This window comes from Equus asinus, chromosome 2, assembly GCF_041296235.1.
Source record: "Equus asinus isolate D_3611 breed Donkey chromosome 2, EquAss-T2T_v2, whole genome shotgun sequence".
Taxonomy (NCBI): domain Eukaryota; kingdom Metazoa; phylum Chordata; class Mammalia; order Perissodactyla; family Equidae; genus Equus; species Equus asinus.
Genome location: NC_091791.1, coordinates 128969275 through 128991537, shown reverse-complemented (window position 1 = coordinate 128991537; position 22263 = coordinate 128969275). Strand labels below are relative to the sequence as shown.

Here is a 22263-nt window from a genome sequence, read left to right as displayed (position 1 = left end):
CATATGGTTTGGCTCAGGCTGCAGCAAGGTTATGACCACCCTGGTGTTTGTACCAGCAGCCTCCCCAGACTGTCCTTTATCAAGAGGAGACATTTTTTCTTCCATCTCGCTCTATTCCTCCCTCTGTTCCCTCATCTTCCAGAAGACCTGGTGTTTCTGATACATACAGTAGATTTCTTTGTAAATCCTTCAGACTTTGAGCTATCTCCTTAGCCATTCGTTCCAGAGACTTCTTATACACAAGGCTTTTAATATTTAAGGGGCCAGATTCCTTTCCCTTCTGATTATTAAAACACACATTCATGCACACACAGCCCACACTTAAACTGAGTGTAGCTAGCTTTAAAAAAGCTAGGCCATACTTTATCCACGATTTGAATGAGAGATTCTAATCTTATTTTATTTCACATTTATTTTTTTTATGTCACACTTTGCTCATATTTACCATTTATAAATAAGAAAGAAATAAGCCAGAGGGAGCTGGATATTTTCTTTGAGTAGTCTAGTGTATCAGAATCACCTGGATAATTTGATAAAATACAGATTCCTGGACCTCATCCCAGATTTTCTGAATAATAATCCTTGGAGGAGGGATCCAGGCGTTTGCATTTCCCATGAGATCTCTGAGTGATTCTTTTGCATGCAAAGGCTGGGAGCTTCTGCGTTAGATGGCGGAGAGAATTTAGACAAGATAGGGTTCATGCTGAGATGCAGCCTGGTGGGCACCAGACTTCTTGGAGTTAAATCCAGCCTCTGCCCTCCCAGGCTGTGTGGCTCCTCCATGCCTCAGTTTGTTCGTCTGTGAAAAATCTGCAAAACTAGCATGTTTACCTCATTGCTTGTTGTGAGGATTAAATGAGTTAATATGTATCCTATGTTTACAGCAGCGCCTGCACGTGCTAAGGGCTCCGTACAGGTTTGCTGTGAATATTATCCCATGTGGGAATGGCACAAACAAAGTCAAACAGATGGAAGTGGATGACCTCTTTGAGGGAGGGGAGCAGACCTATTTGTCAGGAGCAGAAGGTTTAGGTTAGTGGTTTTCAAATTTTGGTGTACAAAAACAACCTGGGGGACTTGTTAAAATTTTAGTGTCTTTCCAAAGATTCTGACTTAGAACGTGTGCTATGAAGCCTTGGGATCTGCATTTTGAATTTTTGTTGTAGGCGATCAGCAAATTTTCAGAAACCCTGTTTTTGGTAGAGGAGGGCTAGCACATAAACTTGGAGAGGTCTCCTCGGCCTTGACTGTGGCTGCGAGAAGAAATGGACACTAACTGGCTCTTTGCTGTCTGCTTTATTAGGTGTGCCCAGAAAGCAGTAGAAGTATCCGGGAGGTACAGTGTGCATCCTACAACAACAAGCCGTTCATGGGCCGGTTTTATGAATGGGAACCATTTGCAGAAGGTAAGAATAGACCCAGCCCTGCCCATAGGAATAATTTTTGTCTTTTCTCCAACTCTGTTGCCTTGTGGTTGATTTTGGAGGAATTGACTTGATCCTGGCTAGAGTGACAATACGGGAGAAAGTGTGACCCCAGGGCACAGGGGAACCTGCAGGGGTCTTTACTAAAGGTAGGTAGCTCAGGTGACACCTGGACCATCAATCAGATGGATGAGGTGTTGATAGAAACAAGCAGCCTCCGAGGATGGCAGACCGAGTGGGACAGAACAGCGTTCAATGAACAGGTTGGAGCAAGAGGCTCAAATTAAGGTTGTCAGGAGTGAGTGGGCATGGAGGTTCCCTTTTCCTTGGTTCCTGCTACAGGGGCTGGTGTGGTGGCTTAAGAGAACATGTAGGGTTTTAGGGTTGACACTTGTTTGGCTTTCACTGTGGAGGACCTTGCACGCCATTTCCAAAGATGAAGTGTGGTAGGCAGACATTGTCCCTGGGACCAAGGTTCCTGCCATTTCAAAATGGCAGAAGATCCAGTTTTGGTAGGAGTTGTCAGTACTGCTCTGGATCCTGGAGTCACCTTTCTTTGTTGAAACCTAGATGATAACATGGCTTCTGGACTGAGAAATGTTAAGTTCTGAAATATTTCTTCCCATCACAGAGAAAGTGGGCTCCAAAGTGGTGATGGATCAAGCAAAACTTGTAGGATTCAATACTGACAGCCAAGTTGGCCAGAAAGAGTCCAGCTGTCCTCAGTGTCCAGCTGGAGAGCTCTGCCCAGCCTCAGCCCAAGGCAGTGGCTGGGACAGCTGGTGTTGGCCAAAACCCAGAGTGCAGAACACTGCTGCTATGTCCAGGATCTAGAGAAATTGTCTTGGGAGAGAGCTTGATAGTGAGTTGTGTTGATTTCATTACAGAATCAATGCTTGGGGAAGCCAGACTATGGAAGGTCCTGTCTAGGTGGAAGCCCTTGGGGAGGAGAAGGGAGGATTGATGTCTGCTCTGAAATTGGATGCAAAATTGTTTTTGTCTGTGCATTTTTCTCAGAGGAGAGTCTGTAGCTTCTAGTGGATTCTCAGAGTGGTCCTATGACCTCAAAATTGTTAAGAACTAACTTGACTGAAAAATTGGGGCTATCAGATCCAAACAAGAAAAATGAGTAGATGAAACATAGAGCCAGTTGGATGCAAAAATGAAGGTGGCTAAGAAACTGGAGGGTGAACTAGGGAAGGAAGCCTGAAGTGAATTTTTGATGTTGTAGATCACAGCTTGGTCCAAACACTTTTCATTCTTCAAAGCATGATGTTAAATGCCAGGTGGTATCCTGATGTGATCCTGGAACAGAAAAAGGCTATTGGTGGAATACCTGCTGAAATATGCATAAAGTGTAGAGTTTAGTTACAAGTATTGTACTGGTGTTAATTTCTTAGTTTTTTGTTGTTGAGGAAGATTGGCCTTGAGCTAACATCTGTTGCCAGTGTTGCTCTATTTTGTATGTGGCTCACCACCACAACATGGCTGCCAACACATGGTGTAGGTCCATGCCCAGAAACTGAACTTGGGCCACCAAAGCGGAGCACGCCAAACTTAACCACTAGGCCATGGGGCCAGCCCCAATTTCTTAGTTTTCATAAATGTGCCGTGGTTTTATAAGATGTTAACATTAGAGGAGGCTGGGTGAAGAGCATACAAGAACCCTCTGTACTATCTTTGCAGCTGTTCTATAACTCTAAAATGATTTCAAAATGAAAACTTTTAAAAGCGGCATTGTGTTCCCAGTTAGCAAGGTCTTACATGCATTCTGATGAAGACAATGTCTAAGACTTGCTTCATGTGGGTGAGGAAGAGTACACTGGGTTGAATAGCATCCTTCTTGGAACCTCAGAATGTGAGCTTATTTGGAAATAGAATCATTGCAAATGTAAACAGTTGAGATCCTGCTAGAGTAGGGTGGGCTCTTAATCCGGTAGGAATGGTGGTCTTATAAGAAGAGGAGAAAACACACAGACATACAGGGAGAACGCCAAGTGACTATACAGTCACAGAGACTGGAGTAATGTGTCCACAAGCCAAGTAACACCGAGGATCACCGAGGATTGCCAGCAACCACCAGAGGTTGGAAGAGGCAAGAAAAGATCCTTGCCTAGAGCCTTCAGAGAGAGCGAGGCCTGCCGATGCTTTACTTTTGGACTTTCAGCTTCCAGAACTGTGAGAATAAATTTCTGTCGTTTTAAGCCACCCAGTTTGTGGTATTTTGTCATGGCAGCCCTAGGAAGAGACTCCAACGAGGAAGAAACTAGGTACTGATTTGATTGCGATCTACCCACATGAGGAGGTCACCAAGTGGGGTTGCTCTGACCAACAGCAGGAGATGCCCAGAGAAGTGAGGCACATGTGCAAAGTGAGTGACCACCTGAGGGATCTAGGCAGTGCTTCTCAGGCTTAGCTGCTCATTAGAATCACTGAGAAGCCTTCTAGAAACGCTGATACCTGGGCCCCACCCCTAGGGACTGTGATTTAATTGGTCTGGAGTGCAGCCTGTGCAACAGGATTTTTTTAAGATCCCAAGTGATTCTGATGGGCAGCTGGGATTGAGAACCTCTAATCCAAGAGGAAGTCAGGATCCAGAAGAGGTGACAACTCTAGCCTAAATTAAAGTACAGAATCACGGGTGTTTCATAAACTGTAAAATATATTCTTGTGTCAGGACCACGGTCTTGTCAGTACACATTTAGAAAAGTAACCCTGTCTTTTGTCTCAGCCACACCCTGCTTTATTGCTAGCCATGGATAATAGCTTTATTGTGATTAACTGGAGGAAAGGTGAAATCCTCCAGTAGTACACTGTGCACTCTATTGCTTCCCCTTGAGCAGAAGCCTGTTGCCAGACCTTCTCTGCATAGCTTGGGGTGGTCATTTGCCACCCACTGTTATCCCAGACCTGATCCTGTCAAGCCCTAGTAGACTCAGATCTGGTATCAAAAGCCCTATGAGTGCCACAAAGAACACTCGTGCTGATATTTTCATGTATTACAAATATGCCCTGTGGATGCCCACTATTGTTGGGTTTATGTATGATTCTGCGCTTTATCTTCTTTTGTTTGCCGTGATTTGCGCTGGACTTTAAGTGTGAATACTGCAGGAATTTTTTTTTTTTTTATAACAATTGATTTAACTTTTTATTTTGGAAAATTTCAAACATATGTAAAAGTAGAGAGAATAGTATAATTGTATAATAATAAGCTCCTGTATACTCATCACTTAATTTCAGTGGTTATTAACTCATGGCCAGTCTTTTTCATATATATCTCACTTGCTCTTTCCCACCCAGATTATGGGGAACTATTTGAATTCACATTATATAGCATCATTCACCGATGGACCTATTAATTAGAACTCTTGGTTGTAAGTGACAGAAACCCAACCTACATACATTTAAACAAGAACAATGCTTTTTTTTTTTGGTGAGGAAGATTAGCCCTGAGCTAACATGTGTGCCAATCTTCCTCTATTTTTTGTATGTGGAATGCCACCACAGCATGGCTTGATGAGTGGTTTGTAGGTCTGCTCCCAGGATCTGAACCCGCAAACCCCAGGACACCAAAGTGAAGCACATGAGCCCAACCACTATGCCACCAGGCCAGCCCCAAGAATAATATTTTGGGTCATGTTACTAGGAAGTCCAAGAGGTGGACTGAGCTTCAGATAGAGCTGCATAGGGATTCATTAACATTAGGACCCTACATTTCTCTGTATTTCTCCATCTCTTGGTTCTGTTTACTTACTTCTCAGGTGTGTGGGCAGGCTTACATGGCTTTGAGCTTGCAGTCATAGTGGGAGAGACTCTCTCTCACCTAGTGTTGTGGATTGAACTGTGTCCTCCAAAAAGATGTGTTGAAGTCCTATCTCTGGTACCTATGATTGTGGCCTTATTTGGAAATAGTGTCTTTTCAGGTGTAATTAAGATGCAAGTTAAGAAGAGGTCATACTGGAGTAGGGTGGGCCCTTAATTCAATATGACTGGTATCCTTAAAAAAGAGAAGAGACACAGAGACTGACGGAGAGAACCCCAGGTGACAACACAGGCCCAGAGACACAGGGAAGGTGGCCATGTGATGACCAATGCAGACATTAAAGAGATGTACCTGTGAGTCAAGGTTTACCAAGGGTTGTGGGTAACCACCAGAAACCAGGAAGAGGCATGGAAAGATTCTTCCCCAGAGACTTCAGAGGGAGCACGGCCCCGTCAACACCTTGATTTTGAATTTCTGACCTCCAGAACTGTCAGAGAATAGATTCCTGTCGTTTTAAACCATGCAGTTTATGGTAATGTGTTATGGCAGCCTAGGAAACCAGTGACGGTTTCAATCTCAGAAAAACCAAACTTTGGTCTTGCGTGGATCATATTCCCATCCCTGGACCTGAGTTCCGGGCATGGGGGTACTCAGGCTAGCTCAGGTCATGTGACCAACCCTCTGGCTGGGGACCCATGTCACATGAAGCGGAGGTGGGCAAGTGGGAATCGGGACAGACAGAAAAATAGCATCTTCTACAAAAATCATTCTATACTCCTTAACCATAAGCCACTGAAATTTTCAGTGAGCCAAGTAGAATCCTGGTGTATAGAAAAATGCAAAATAGCAGCAGATTAGAGAAATTAGCTGTCTTCTACAATGTGTTACTTTACCTAGAAAATTCAGCATTCTTTTAAAGTATTTATTGACGTTAATTTGTCTCACATGCCTAGGAGAGGAGGAGCCTATGGTCACTGAAGCTGCATTTACTTTGGCTTTGTTTAAAGAATTCTTTTTGTTGCTAAGATCGTTTTCTTGATTTTGCTCTTCTTCCTCTTAAATGAGTCCCAGGCTGACCAGTGGGAGGAAGATGCTGTTAATGTTTCTGCAGGATGTTCATGCTTTACGGCTGGATTTTGCATTGGGCTCTTGGTTTGGTTTGGATGTCTGCTGCTATCCGCATGTGCCTGCTTAGGGAAACAGCTGGACTCATTCAGTCCAGTGCCGCATAGAATAGTAAAAGTGGAGGACATTCTCTGATAAACACATTAATTTCACCACATGCTTCTTCCTAGGCCTTTAATCGCATTTCCTGGATATGTTGATCTATCTTTAGATAATGCCTCTAGGAATTTTTCTCATAGCCTTGGACCTAATATTGTAAAGATGATGGAAGTGGAATTCTGGTGCCCATGTGTTCCTGTTTACTGAGGACAGTGATGGTTTATGCCTGTCACCCTAGTCCCATTTCACTCAGAACCACTTTGGACAATAAATTATATGGTCAACCTAGCTAGAATGGGACACTTTAATAGGAAGACTCTTGGTTAGATGTTGACATTGGAGAAAATTGTACCTGTTTTTATGCCTCCAGTATTGGGCCGGGCAGCAGTAGAGTCTACAGTTTTGCTGGCTCACTGTGGGCTGTGCAGCCGCAGGTATCAGTCTCAGTCAGTCCAGGGGACAGCTTTGTGCTTGCATAATTGAGTGCACTGTGTGGCCCTGAGAGCTGAACTAAACTGAGTGGAAATCTAAAAGCCAGAGGTGAGGCTGAGTCAGAAATTCGAGGTTGCCAACTGGTCACGTGAATAGGGCCATTGTATCTGTCAGGAGTGACTAGCTTACGCAGCAGTAAAAAAGAACCCCAAACCTAAAGAATTAACAGAACAAAAGTTTGTCTCTTGCCCATGCTACATGTATAATCTAGTATATGTTCTGCCCAGTCAGGGGCCCAGGCTGATAGAAGCTGCATCTCAGCTTAGGCTTCTGCTGACGCAGGGAAGAGGAACAAGTGAATCATGCACAGGTTCTTGAAGCTTCTGCCAGAAATGATACCTGTTGCTTCTGCTCACATCTCATTGGCCAAAGCAAGTCACATGTCACACGCATCTTCAGAGGCAGCAGGGAGGTACCATCCCACCGTGTGCTCAGAGGAGGAGAAATGAAATGTCTGTCACCAGCCATGACCAGCACAGGCAAGAAGCTCTGACAAAATTCCCTGCAGGCTTTCCTTGTGAGTCCAGGTGACTTTTACTAGAGTGTTTGCAAGAATAGTAGATTTTGCTCTAGGGAATATTAAAGATGCCATGCCGTCTCTAACAGCCACCGGGCCTGGAGCCTCTTAGATCAAGTTCTTCCGCCTGATGAAAGCTCTGAGGGGCAGAGATGGAATGTTGGTGCCCAGGTGACCAAGGGTGCTGCTGATTGCTTCACCAGTCCCGCAGTCTGCCCTGGCACGGACACCACGCTGGAGCGTGGGGCAAGGGCTGTCAGATAAAAACATGGACAGTGATATCGAAACTGTGAGGCAGGAGGGAGGAAGGCTTAGGACCAAGCACTGGTGGACCCGGGGTTAGGAAGTTCACGTTTTAATGAAGCAGCTTCATTCCTAGGGGCCTGGCATTCTCACTCCCCCGGCCCACCCCTCCTGCACAGACAGTCCATAGCCATTAGGAACCTTTCAGAGTAGACAGGGCAGGCCTGAGGGAAACGAGAGGAGTAGTCCAGTAATACCCCCCCCCCCACCAGACCGGTTCTTGAACTCTCTTATACACGTCTAGGAATAGCTGACAAGACTAGGCCGTGTTTGTTTAGGGTATGAGCATAGCACTGAGAACAAAGCAAGATCCTGAGGGCAACCTCTTTGTGAAAACAGAACAGTCATTTCAGTTTTGTACAAGTTGAGTTTGACTGAATCGCAGCATTGCTGGTAAACTCTGAAGTTTAAGGGAGATATCTTAGGGTTGAAGACCTGTATTTGAAGTCGTTGGCCTTGGTGTGATAATTAAAGCCACCACGATGGGTAAGATGTTCAGGAAAGTGTAGAATGGTGAGGCCAGAGAACCAAGGGGGGAGCTCTGGGGGATGTCCACCTTAAAGAAGCAGGGAACGAGGCTCAACCGGTGGAGGAGGCTGAGAAGACATAGCACCCAGGCATTGTAATGCCTTGTATCATCTCTTACATTAATAAAGTCTATTGTGGTTTATAAAGTTCTCTTATGACATATACCACAATGAGGAACAAAAGAGACAATAGAAATTGCTTGTGTTTACTGAGCACTTACTACATGCCAGGCACAGTTATAAATGCTAACTCATTTAATCCTCACAGCAACCCTGTGAGGTGAGTAGTATTATCAGCCTCATTTTACAGAAGAAGCAGAGGTATAGAATAATTAAATAAGTTGCCCAAGCTCACCCAGCTAGTAAGTGATGGAGCTGGGTTCAAACCTTAGAGTCTGGCTATAGAATCTGTACTCTCAATGTGTGTGGAAGCCAGGAGAAGAATTGTACAGTTGAGAGTATTCAAGACCAGTCTTCAGGTACCTGTTTTCATTGTAAAAACTATCTGAGTCATTAAAGTTTAGCTCTTCTGAAAAAAAAAAACAAAGAAAGAGAGAGGAGATCAACACAGCTGAACACTGCAAGGGGTCAAGGAGAGATTGAGACCCGAGGAAATGAGACTAGAATGGGCTGTCGAGAACTATGGGAAAGAAATTAGGGATGGTATCCAGTAAGTGTAGCTAGCTCTTTTTAAAAAAAAAAAAAAAAAAAAGCTGTGAAGAAGGCATATTGAGAGTGTTTGCCAGTTTGAGGGGAGAGAGAGAGGTTTGTCTAGAGTAGTAGAGAAATGAGGATGTGTGTAGATTGACAGAATGAAGCTTGTAGAGAGAGTAAGGGGTTAATAGAATGGTATCTGTGAACCTACGCTATCCCAGAAGAATAGATGGAAAGTAGGTATTTTTTTCCCTCCTGGGAAAGTGTGTTATTACTTCTCCACAAGCTATTATAGAAAGCTTCTTCACCATTTAATAAAATTTCATTTACTCAAGAGAAATAAAAGCAATCATATATTCCTAAAAAAGATTTGTTTAAGAATGTTCACAGCGGCTTTTTTCGTAATAGCCCCAAACTGGAAACAACCCAAATATCCATGAACAAGGGACTGAATAAACAAACTCTGGTACATTTATACAAAGGAGTATTACTCATCAATAAAGAAAAGAGCAGTCTACTAATACATATAACAACCTGAATGAATTTCAGAAATGTTCTGTTGAGCACAGTAAGGCAGATAAAGAGTACATACTGTCTGATTCCATTCACATGGTATTCTAGAACAGGACAAATTAGGCTGTGGTGATGGAAATCAGAACAGTGTTTGCCTATGGAGTGGAGAAGGATTATCTGGCAAGGGGTATGATGGAGCTTTCTGGAGTAATGTTAATGTTCTATATCATGATTGGCATGGTGTTAGACAGGTGTATACAGTTGTCACAACCTATCGAACTGTACACTTGTGATCTGTGTGTTTTATTTTATATAAATTATACTTTAAAAAGCCCGTTATTCTCTTTCCCCTTCTCTGTCTCTGTCTCTCTAATTCCTGAAAGTGACATTTGAAGCCAGTATAAATTTCACCATTGTAGAACTATTCTAAGGCTTGCTGGTTTCTTTCTTTCTTTCTCTCTTGTTCCATTTTATTTTAAATACTCTTTCTTACTGAACATGGAAGAGGAAGAGAATTTTAGGGAGAATGGACTCATACACAAAGTATCATTTTTAGAATCATTTAGGATCAAAGGGCTTTGTTGGGCCTAGAAATCTTTAGATGGGTCCAGAGTCTCAGGAAGCAAGGTGGACATCTGTATTAGTTAGCATTCCTTTTTTTTCTTTTTTTTTTGCAAGCAACAGACACTAGTTTAGGATGAGTCAAACACAAAAGGATTTTACTGGAAGGATATCCAGGAGCTTAGAGAATCAACAGAAAGTGTGCAGAACCAGGCTCGGTGAAAGACAGAAACTGAGGAAGCTCTGGGCGTCTAGGTGGACAGAGCTGACGGTCTTACTTGCGTGCTGCTGCTCCAATAGATAAATTATAACAGGTTTCTCCATCCAAGGTTCAAAGCCCTGGAAGTAAGAGCCTGATTGGCTTGGTGTAGGCCACATTACCCACCCCTCGGCTGGGGAAGTGGGGGTGGGAGGAAGGAAAGTGAAGGGGTCCTGATTGACAGTCTCGCTGAGACTCACACGGAGGAGGAGAACTGATTCCCAAAAAGGAAATCTAGATGTTGAACCACAAGAGGGGAGAGTGGATCCTGAATGGCCCAAAACAACCAATGTCCATGACAGAAACTTACGGCAAGTCAGGGTGCCCACCTGGCTTGTCAGCTCTCATTTCATCAATAAGTTTACAGGGCTTTTAACACCTTTGAGGGATTACTGGAACTGGAATATAACACGATTGTCACTCTTTCCTTCCCCTCATTGTGTTTACATTTCTGAGGATTTCTATAGATAGACCTCCTTATGTATGTCTGACATGTGACTGTGTGGGTCCCCTTTGCTCCCAGACATTATTCTGGCATAATTAAGGTTGACCAAGTTACATTTACATGGGGCATGGGAGAGGCTGGGCTTCTGGCGTGCTTTACCCCATTGCATCCTGTGTCAGGGAGTGACCTCAGGGAGAAGTGAAGGGGGTTAGTACTGATTCTGTTCCCTCCCCCTGGTTTCCATAATCACTGTCATTAGTTTAGCTCTCTTGCTCCCCAGTGGGATTATATATGTGAAATGCTTCTAGAACATGTCTAGTTTTTGTATCCACACTGTGTTTCTCTCTATATCTGAAGAGTAAGGAGAATGTAGGATGGAACAAATGGTTATCATACATCTCTGTAAGTCTTTTTGCTGGGAAATGGAGGATTTGGAAGAGGAAATATTGTTTGAGGGAGAAAATTTCCCCTGCTCTAGGGTATTCTGGAAGGTGTAACTGATTCGTGTAAAAGCAGCTTCTTTCCTGGCACTTGAATCAGTGTCATTCTGGGTAATTAGTAAAGAAAAGCCTCAGGATATATTTCAACATCTAATAAGCAGATTAGTCTAAATATGAGTAATTTTAAGGATTTGAAACCAAGCATAGAGCTTAAACTCATTGCAAAATATTAAATAATGAGACCCAATCCTGTCGTTTTATTACCTCCCAAGGTGGGAGTCATCAGCCCGCTCCAAGACAAGCCAATAGTCAAGAGGCGAGGAGGTAGGAGAGAAAGGGATTTTTATTACAGCTTGCTAGCAAGGAGGAAGATGGCCGACTAATGTCCAAAAGAACCATCTTAAGGGGGCACAGAATCTTGAAGCAGTTATATAGGCCAGTGGATTATACGGGAGGAGGTTAGGAAATGTTGAACTTCCTGGTGTTGCAGACTGGGAGTTGTTATATCAGATCTTTGCATTGTCATGGATATCAGCATAGAATCTCTGTCTAGAGGCCATCACCTTCCTGGAAAATTCAAAAGAACAAAGTTACCATCTTATTGCAGCTGGGAGGGGCCAGAAAATCTGCAGACCCTGCAAATCCTCCAAGACAGACCCTTACTTATCTAGGCAAACTAAAGCAGAGATTCAAAGGGGCTGGTGAGTCAGAGTTATTCATGGTTCCAACATGGCTTTCTTCTATAAGATGGCTTCCCTTACGCTAACTTTTGACTGTGCCTGTATCAGTTAGCTCAGTGGTGCTGATAGTTTCTCTCTTCTGAGAAGTTCAGCTTTCTGCAAAGCTTGCCTCAGTCCTTGTACCTAGCATGGCTGGCCAGGATAGGCAACGTCAGATGTCACTACGTGTTCCTGTTACAGATGCAGGAACAGAGATGAAGGGTTGGATGGTCTGCCCCAGATCATAGAATAAAATAGAAGAGTCAAATGAAAGGAGAAGTTACATAACAACTGCCTGCTGAGCTGAGAGCTGTCGTTTGCCGCAGGGGCTACGAAAGAATTTCTCCCTCCATGTAACCAAGCCATGACCAATTCATTTCCTTTAAAAACAAACAAATGTGTGTTTTTACATCAAGACTACTAAGACTTTTCCAGGAAATCCTGCGACTCTGTCTTAATCCCTTGTAGCACAGTTCTCTCACTCTCTGAGCAAAGGTCTCTTATTGTAAATTGGTAGGGGTGTGTCCCGAGGGAGTGGTCAGGACATTTTGCTGCACCTTGCCTGGACTTTGAGAATTTACTAGTGGGCCAGTACCAAGAGGTGTTTAGAGTTAGAGGGTTTAGAGCTAGAAAGTATTCAATGATTATGCAATTTATATTTAAATTGTAAATTCAGTCCATTCTTTGCATATTTATCAGAGAAATTCTCCCTCATCTGCATAATCCCTCCCCCAAGCCATTAAACAGCAACCATACCTGTCAGTCTCCATTTCCTAGAAATTTCAGTGAGAACATTTGTAGATCAGTGGGACTCTTTTACAAAGGATTAGAAGAAAGCTCTGTTGAACATCTGTGGTCGGGGTGGGAGGAGGGGAGAGAGCGTGCATCAGCACTCCGTCTTTCCCCTGGTGGCCTGCTTTACCTGCCTCCTCATACTGTCTGAACTCTGCCTCAACACATTCTTATAATGCCACTGTAGTTCACCCTGGAATGATTATTTATTGCCTAGCTACCTTTTGGAACCACATTGAAGGATATGTCCAGGGTCCTCCTTCAGATATTTGAAAGCAGCCATGGTGTCACCTGGAATCTTGTCTTACTAGCCTGCTGAATATTTCTGTTTCCTTCAGTTGATTCCCTGTATATTGGAGCATGCTCCTTGTTTATCATCCTGGCTGTTTTTAGAATACAGTCATATGCTGCATAACGACATTTTGGTCAACGACGGACTGCATATACAACAGAGGTCCCATGAGCTTAGCACCATATAGTCTAGGTGTGTAGCAGCCTATTCCCTCTAGGTTTTTGTACACTCTGTGATGTTCACACAACGAAATCGCCTAACAACATATTTCTCAGAACCTAACCCCATCGTTATGTGACGCATAACTGAGTACTGAGTACGTGAGTCATAACAAACAGATCTCCTAGCCTGTGCCAGCTCTGGCTGAGCATCCCTCTGATGTGCTGGGCTCAGGAACAAGGAGTGTCATTGGGGTTGATGAGTGATGTCTGCATAGGTGTGGGGAGGGAAATGGCAGCATAGACGCTGCCTCTTTGCTGGCTTTACAGTTTTTCAGTCTTTCAAATTGTAGTTACATGGGTGCCCATTAACCCTGTTAGTTGCTTGAAAATTTGGGGTGAGTCCCTATTCTTTTTTGAACAGAGATGAGACTTAAATGATTGACAGAGTTTGCCAAGCATTGCGTAGGTCTCACTACAAATGCCTGTATGAAGTTTCTGATTTTAAAAAACAGTAATCATGGAAATGATGCAAATAAATATGATGAACACAGATCATTGTACATTAAAGCTAAAATGCGTTCACATTTAAAATGTAAATAAAACCAAACGATATGTAACTGATTATAATTTTCAGAAAGAAGACTTTAGGATGGCTGAAATGGTTGGAGGCAGGCCTGATTTCCCACAGTGACCCTTTCAATTCAGGATTCTTTCAGGGGCACAGTATATCTGGAGGGGGAGGAACTAAACCAAGGATAATTTCTAAAAACTGGTTTGTCTGGGGCTGGCCCCGTGGCCGAGTGGTTAAGTTTGCGCGCTCCGCTGCAGGCGGCCCAGTGTTTCGTTGGTTTGAAGCCTGGGCGTGGACATGGCACTGCTCATCAAACCACGCTGAGGCAGCGTCCCACATGCCACAACTACATGGACCCACAACGAAGAATATACAACTATGTACCAGGGGGCTTTGGGGAGAAAAAGGAAAAAAATAAAATATGAAAAAAAAAATTCTTAATCAAAAAAAAAAAACTGGTTTGTCTGATATCTATGTATTAAATAGGTTTCATTCTGCCTTTGGAATTGTATTTCCCATCTGCCTCTGGGGCTGTATCTACTGCAGCAAAACAAAATTAAAGTGGTGGCAATTTATTTGTATCTGAATTATCGTGATTCCAAACCCAGCTATCTTCAGCCTGAACCATGGAGACCACTTGTCGTCAGATCCTGAGTTCGCATTTGTCATTTTCATGCCTCTTTGCTGCAAACCTAGGCTGCACTAACAGCTAGTTATTTGAACCGACTCCTTTGAACCCGAATCCTTAGCAACTGAGTATATATTGGGATATATTTTTTAGATTCCTAATTGTGATATATATTACCCTGAAATATAAGCCTTTTGTTCATTCAACCGTTTCTGTTTGCATGGGAGAAATTTCTGGATTTTTGCTTTTCCCTCTCTTTTCTGTTCTGTGGCTGTCACTGCTCACTTCTCACCCCCTGATGGTGTCCAGTGATCTTTGGACTAAGGAAGACACACCTTTCTGGCCCTTTCTGTGCTGGGACTAAAACAGCACAGATTCTGTAGCCCCCTGGGGCAAAGCAGAAGCGGTCATCACTGCCTCATTGTATCCGGTTCAGCTCATCCTTCCGTGGGTAGTGCTTAGCTTTTTATCTGGATTTTTTTCTTCTCTCTTTTTGAGTTGCTAGCTAGATACATACACATGCTGACTACTACCACCACCACCACCAACACCCACTAATATCTCCTATGACGAATCCACCGTATAACTTTGTTGACAAACATCTGTTTGGATATGTTTAAATGGTTCAGAATGAAAACAGGGAAAGGACTTATATGAATTTTAGTTTTGAACTAAGGACTTTCTAAGCAGACAGAAGTTTTGTAAATGTAAGTTAATTAGCGCTTTGGAGCTGGTCAACAGAATTTACAACTCAAGATTGCTACTTAGTAATTAATAACAAGAAAAGTTTAGTAAATCAGTTCTCCATTGTATTCAGTTAATCTTTTTCTTTTCAACCTTGCTGCAGATGGTATTTCGTATGGAGGCAAGGAGGAGAACAGTGAGCAGTCACTGACTGGGGAGGGACTGCTATTGGGAGAGACTGAAGTACGATAGGTTACAGGCGTAGACAGAGCCAGGTATTACAGGGTCAGAGATGCCATGCAGACAAGCCTTGTCATGCATTTAGTGAGGCCAGAAGTCAACAGCAGAGTAGGGCAGGAGACTGGCAGGGCAACCATAGATTTCACATAGTTACTGAATGAATTTTTGCTTTACAATTTGATCGAGTGAGCTGAGTTGAGTTTTGTCCAGGGGAGTGATTTGAAGTTTGCATTAATCCCTGGAAACAGCTTTCATCTAAAGGCATCCTCCAGCGAATGATGTTGATTTTAAATTGAGCAGCCCATTAAAAATAGGTCAGATTTAAACAGGACAGTGGACCTTGGTTTGGGGAAAACTTGCAGTGACTAGTAAGCAGTGTCTCTGCTGTGATCGGTAGGCCTGCCATTGGGAAAGGGAGAAAATGGAGGGGGGGTTCTTACATTCCAGTCAGTTCGTGTAACCTCTTGATGCCAAAAGTTAGAAAGGAGAAGCGTATCAGATGCATACAGCCCAAATTCCATTTGTACTTAAGGTTATGTAACTGCTCATCTCGTAATACCTTTGGCCCTTGTCCAGTGAGCATGTAGATATTGGCAGCTTTGCGTGCTTAATAAAGCCCCATTGATCAGTCACGATGCCTTGTCCTACACCCAGTTGCCACGTTTGTTTAAGCTAGCTTTGGAAGTTGTATAAATAGCTTTAGCAACCTGCTCTCCCACCCATTGTGATAAATGGCACCTTCAAAAAATCCTTTGGCATGTTCTTAGAATGTGAAGGAGTAGAGCTTGATCCACTGACATTTACGATGGGTATCAGTCTCCTTCTGTTATCATCTCATGGCATCTCCAGTGGGGACCCTGGAGAGGCCTCTGGGGTATCTACTCCCACCCTGGATCCCTGGACCTCCGGAGCCTCTGCTTTTCAGAATCAGCTCGTGTGGTGTCCTGTCTCATGGAGCCTGGCGAGGGCTGCGCAGGGGCTGCCAAATGAAACTGGGCCTCTGGACTAGACAAGTGAATTCGAGTTCACACAGAATGGAAAGGCACACTTTTTCCCCTTAAAAAAAAGATTGCTACAACATGTTGGCATTGATTCATGTATCCACCTTTTGTTCTGTGTGAGAGATAGCCTTGGGGTGGCAGAAAGGACAATGAACAGAGGACACAACCCCAGGGGTACCAACTCCAGCTCCTTGGACCTCAGTAAGAAATTCCTTCTTCCTATCGTGAGGGTCCAGTGAGATGAAGTATATAAAGCACGTGTATAAAGGTTGTAAGTTCCGCTATTATGACTGAGTGCCTGCTACATGCATGGCATCCTCCAGGCAGAGCCTGGAGGTGTGAGTAGGATGGGGCATTTGCAGATGTTGGGAGAGGCATTCCAGGCGGAGGGAACAGCACAAGCAAAGGTGCAAGGGTGGAAAACCCAGGATGTACTAAGGAAACATCAGGGCGTGTCCTTTGCCTGGAACAAAGAGTCTGTAAAGGGAAGATGTGCAGGATAAGGTTGGGCTTGGAGTTTAGGGCCAGATTATGGAGGGCCTCAAATAGGAGGCTAAGGAAATTGGACTTCATTTTCTAGGCAGTGAGGAGCTATTGGGGGTTTAAGCAGGGGAGTAACATGATCAGAGCTGAGCTTCAGGAATATTAATCTGGCAGCAAAATGCTGCAAAACCTCTTTGGAACAAGAAGGGGTATAAATAAATAAATAATTTGAAAATCTGGCAGTAGTGCTTTCAAATATGTTCTGAAACGTATAAGCTATATATTTTGAAATGATAATGTCTTTCTTGTTCCTTTTTTTTTTCCTAATAGCAGCCAAATTCCTTTTTTGTTCTCTCTTTTCAGCGCTTCCTCCCTCCCTCCCTCTCTTTCTTTGTTTCTTTCTCTCACTTACTCCTTCACTCGCTCTTTCCCTCTCTCCTGCCTGTCATGGTTAGCGGTGTTTTGAGGGATCCAAACCCAGCCCGGGGTTGAGAGGTCCAGCACAGTGCTTCAGGAAGGTCCAGCTGCTGGGGCTCTGTGCCCGTGGTGCCAGCTGTGCCTGGGTTCCATTACCGAAGGCAGTGAAATCGTCCAACTTTGATTTTTACCAACCCCAACCATGCAAAATATAGGGATTTTGAATGAATAGGCAAATTCCTGTAATTCGTGTGGCCAATGTTTCTATAATCAAATTTTCTAGAGACGTCACCAGAAGTCTTAATTAACTAGTGTAACTCTTGGGTTAGCAAAAACAATGGAATTTCTATGGATTCTATAGTTACAGCCCATGTCCCTGCTCAAGCAAACTTAATAAATGCATTTAGATCCTAGATGTTCATGGATTTAACTTACAAGTTTTTCACTCTCTGTGAGGGAGTTCCCTTGAGGGTCCGAGGCACAAAGTTTGACTGCGATATGAATCTGAAAAGTCTGCTTTGCAAGATATGTGTATGGAAAAGGGTCATTTAGCTTTATTGTTCTCTACTTATTTGTGCATTTGCAACACGGCTCATTAAATAATTAGAAATTTTGTTCCTTTGAAAAATGGCTGTCAAGCGAGAGAGAAACCTGTAGTGAAGTTTGAAAGTATCATTAACTTGTAGTCTGTAACGTAAGGCTGTGAACAGGAAACTCACCCAACTCTCCATGGAAATGTGATTCGAGAGAAAGCTGGGAGCCTCTGTAAACATTTTTGTATTTGTGAATCTGGGAATTCAAGAAGGTTCCGGATATAGGCCTCAGGAATGTCAAGAGTCTGCTGTAAATCCAAATTCACAAAACAGATAAATTATTGAATGACTATTCAAATTGTAAAACAATTTTTCATTTGATTAAACATTTACTGCATGTTTACCCTAGAGAAGTCCTTTAGTGAATACAGTTGGTATTTGGTTTACAGAAATTCAGTGTCTACAGTTGCTTCTGGATACACATATTATGATAAGTGGAATCCCCTTTTCATAGCATTAGGAAATTTCAAGATAACCGTTTCTCCATTTGAAAAATAAATTTGCATTTATGAAAGGTACTTGTTCAGTAATTATAGATTTTAGTTTTTAGCGTGAAGAAAGTTTGCATTATAAGGAGTTTAATTTTCAAAGCTGTTTGTTAACAAAGGTTCTTATTTGTTATACGCAGTGGTCACCATATTCTTTGCCCTTTGGCTTAGGCCCACATAGAATAGCTTTTAAAGCCCTGACTCTGATACTTACTTGCTTTGGGATCATAGGCCTCAGATTCTCCATCAATGAAATGGGGAAAATAGTAGTATCCCCCTCTGAGGTCTTTGGAAAAGATGAAATGCAATAATTAATGTGCCTTGTACCTAGTAGGTGCTCAATAAAGGTTAGCTATTACATTATTACTATTATTATTTTTCCAGTCCCAAAGACGAGTTCAGTTAACTCAAGCTGAGCAGTATTTTATTTCCAAATGAGGGTTTTTTTATTCAACTTTTGTTCGCTATCTAAACTGTTGTACATTTCCCAAAATAAGGAAATTTTTGGCGTCTAACTTAAACTACTGCTGTCTAGGAGACCCTGCCTTATCTGGTGCTTAGATTAAAGTGTTTTAAAGGTTCCCTGATTTATGAGATCCCTATCCATTGCACCATAGCCTAAGAAGGAAGTAAAAGAGGAAAAAGAGAGGAAGAGAGGGAGCTGTGTTACCTTTATGTAAATATTAGGTTGATCCTGGTTCTTGTCACAGTCCTATTTCTAGCAATAGCCTCTTGCCGGTGCAGTGGTGCGTTGGTTCCAACATAACTCTAAGCTCTCCTCCTTGACTTTGAAGGTCCACATGGGCTAACACCCATAACTTACCCATACTTTCTCTCCCAGCATTCCACTTTAGACACTTTCCACTCTCACCAGGCGCGTCACGACAAACTTGCTCACGTGTTGACTCTGTCTAGGATTTCCTCTAGTTCTCTTTGATTTATCCAAATCCTGTCTAGCCTTCAGGACCCACCTAAAACTTACCAGATCCATGACGCCTTCCCTGACTGCCTGCCTCCTCCCTGATTTCTTTGTGTTTCAACTTATGTATCCTTTTCATCCTGGGCCCCAGAACAGATCACCCTACTAGAATTAGTGGGAATCACAGTAATAATTACAAATACTCACATAAAATTCTCTAGCCCCCAGAGTATTCTCATTTACATTATTTCTCTGACCTTCCTAACAACCCTCTGAGGTAGGCAGGTTAGATATTTTTAACCCTACTGTGCATGATTACTTGGTCAAGTTCATACAGCCAGTGAGACCAAGAACTTGAACTCACCAAGTCTACCAGCCTTATTTCCCAAATATGGTTTTACATGGCTTGTTGTTTCTTCTTTGGTAATATCTTCTCCTTAACTAGTCTGTAAAATTCTTGCTGGGGGTGGGGGTCGGGGGTGGGGAGGATCTCTTTTACTCCTGGACCTCTCAATAGCATTTGGCCTTGTATCCAGGTCGCTAAAGACTTGTTGACTAATAATAGTAATGTTTAGCGAATGCTTACTGTATGGCAGGCATTGTGCTTAGCTTCTTTACGGGAAGTATCTGACTTAATCCTCAGAATGCCACTATAATATAGGTGTCATTATTAGGTTTAGGTTCAATTTAGGTTCAGAGAGGTTTAGCAGCTTGCTAAGATCAGAGATCAAATAGCTAGTAAATAATTTTAACTCATCACAAAGATTGCTATTACCATGGGAGGTTTATTATGTTTTATTTTTTAAATTCAGACTTCTGCATAACTTAATATTTGGAGGCGGCATTGATAGGGGCTAAATTGCTACATTAGAGGGGTGGGGATCTGCTCTATTGACGGTACCCAGGGTATTGACAGTACCCAGGAATGGTAAATGGAGAATTTGAGTGAAAAAGACCTTGGTTCATGACCTGTTTGGAACCTTTATTTTAGAAAAGAACAGTCCCATTGATTGCTTACCAGAATTTCACATTTTAGTTGGATTGAATTATGTCAATACCATAGTATTCTACTTAAACTAGAGATATAGTACTTCTGATGCCTTTTCTCTCAAGTGTACTTAATCCCAGAGCCAATGAATGAGAACCCTGGGTATGTGGCCCCAAGTAACATGAAGGAAGGCCAGAAATGTCTATACATTCTTATAAATGCATATGGGTTTTTCATTGTACACAATAATATACATGTTTATCTTAATAGAAAAATACTTTTGTATTACTTACATTAAGGGGAAAAGTGAGATACTATTGTTTGGATGTTTTAAAAGTTGGGTTGATAAAAGAGTGCTAATACCGCATAATAGTAGGTTCTGGGTCTAGACAGCTTCTCCTTCTTTCTTGGTGTTATAATGTTTTGAGAACATAAACTCATATAAATAAATGTTGGGGTATTGTATGTGGGGAGATGCCCAGAATGTTGCCAAAGAAGTGGTTGCATGCTACATTTTCAGGCTCCTTGTGATAGAAATTTTAGTAAGTATTTCTTCTTGCTGAGGGACCAAGTTACTTCTATAACATGGCAGACCCAAAGTGTTTCTGATTTCAGTAACGAAAAAAACTGGCGTTCTTTGTTTTGACCGTTAATGTAAATAAACTGTCTCAAAGACACATATCGTCCCCAGGCTGTGTGCTCTTCATATAATTCAAGCTTTTTTATTGCAACAGTCAGCTCTGCCTTGTGGTGAGTTGAGAGGTTTCAGCCATGAAAAAAATGTTTCCTAAATAAGTGAATTTGTGAATAGCAAAATAATTCAGTGCATCCAAGTCTTTACCCTTTATTTTGAAGAACACTTTTTCCTCCATTAAGAAAAACAACAATTCAATAGTAAGTTTAAGAACACTAGCCATGGTCTATCCTCCCCTCCCCTGATAGCCAGCATTCAACTAGGTAACAGAGCAAGCTTTTGGATGCACTTTTTATTACAATGTGTCTGAAAAGTCGACAGTCAGCCACTACATTTCCTTCTTTTCCTTAAGAGTGTGTTGTTCTCTGTTGAAGCTGTTGCAGTTTTGGGTGTGCTTACCAGCCTCCATCCAAACTGCCATTCTCAGTTTTAGCTGTTGTCTCTATATTTTCAGAAATGGAGCACTATTCTTACTCTGAATGAAATGGAATGGAATAATCGTACCTTATTAAAAATCACTTCATCAGATATTTTACAGCTAAGCGTTTTGCACATTAACAAGCCTTTACAACAATATTATAAACAGAACAAGGAAAGACCATGAAATGGACGAATCAATACCAACCTCTCAACTGCCTAGAAAATTCCTTAGCTGCTCCTTCACTTGTGTCTGTTGAATAGTTTAAAATGTATTGTTTGGTAGTATTATTGATTTTTAGTTTGGCTATCTCTTTTTGACCCAAACCAGAAAAATCTATGCATACGTATGAGGACTTCACCACATGTTCTCTTGACTGAGCCTTACCTTCTGGGTTTCAGTTTCTGAAACTGATCCTGAAGAAAGCTTCAGGCAACTTAGTGCTTTATTAATTGTGTTTCCTAATCGATTGCTCAAATCCCAACTTTTGTCTTAAATTGAAAAAACCCTGGTTTTTTTCAAAAATTTACAGTTTCTTAATAAATATCATTGCAAGAAATTTTTTTCTTGCAGCTAATACTCAGATTTTTTTCCCATCATAATAAAAACAAATCAGATTTATAACCATTTGTGTCTCTACCATGGTAAACTCTTTGTTGGACATACACAGAGAAGGTATTTTTTCAATTTAACGTATGTGTGTAAATGTGTGCTCTGTGTTTTAGATTGACTGTGGCCAGTTTGCTATAAGTTGGGTTTGGGGTCATCTTCTTCTTCTTCTTCTTGTTTTGCTCTTGTTATTATTATTTGTCGTCAATTTTATAGTGAGGAAATTTCAAAACTTGTGCTGATTTCAGATTATTTTGCGTTTTGCCTGTCTTCCACATTTTTTATTGTTTCAAGTTTATGCTTCAAACTTCTAGTTTTTAACAAATGATCACCATTCCTAGGAGTATGCAGACTGCCATTTGAGAAGCATAACACTTGAGTTAAAGTCATAGTCACAAATAAATTAATACTAAAAATTGTGACTGCCTGGAAAATATACCAGAG

At 42.1% G+C, this 22263-nt stretch overlaps 1 protein-coding gene across 5 annotated transcripts in view; it reads left to right on the top strand.

The window, feature by feature from the left end:
- THSD4 (thrombospondin type 1 domain containing 4) overlaps positions 1-22263 on the top strand; it is a 546849-nt gene that overhangs the window by 124299 nt on the left and 400287 nt on the right. For all 5 annotated transcript variants that reach the window (XM_070498910.1, XM_044764622.2, XM_070498902.1 and 2 more), the window contains one exon: positions 1304-1406. In XM_070498910.1, the coding sequence (XP_070355011.1) occupies positions 1304-1406 (103 nt within the window). The remainder of the gene's footprint in view (positions 1-1303; positions 1407-22263) is intronic.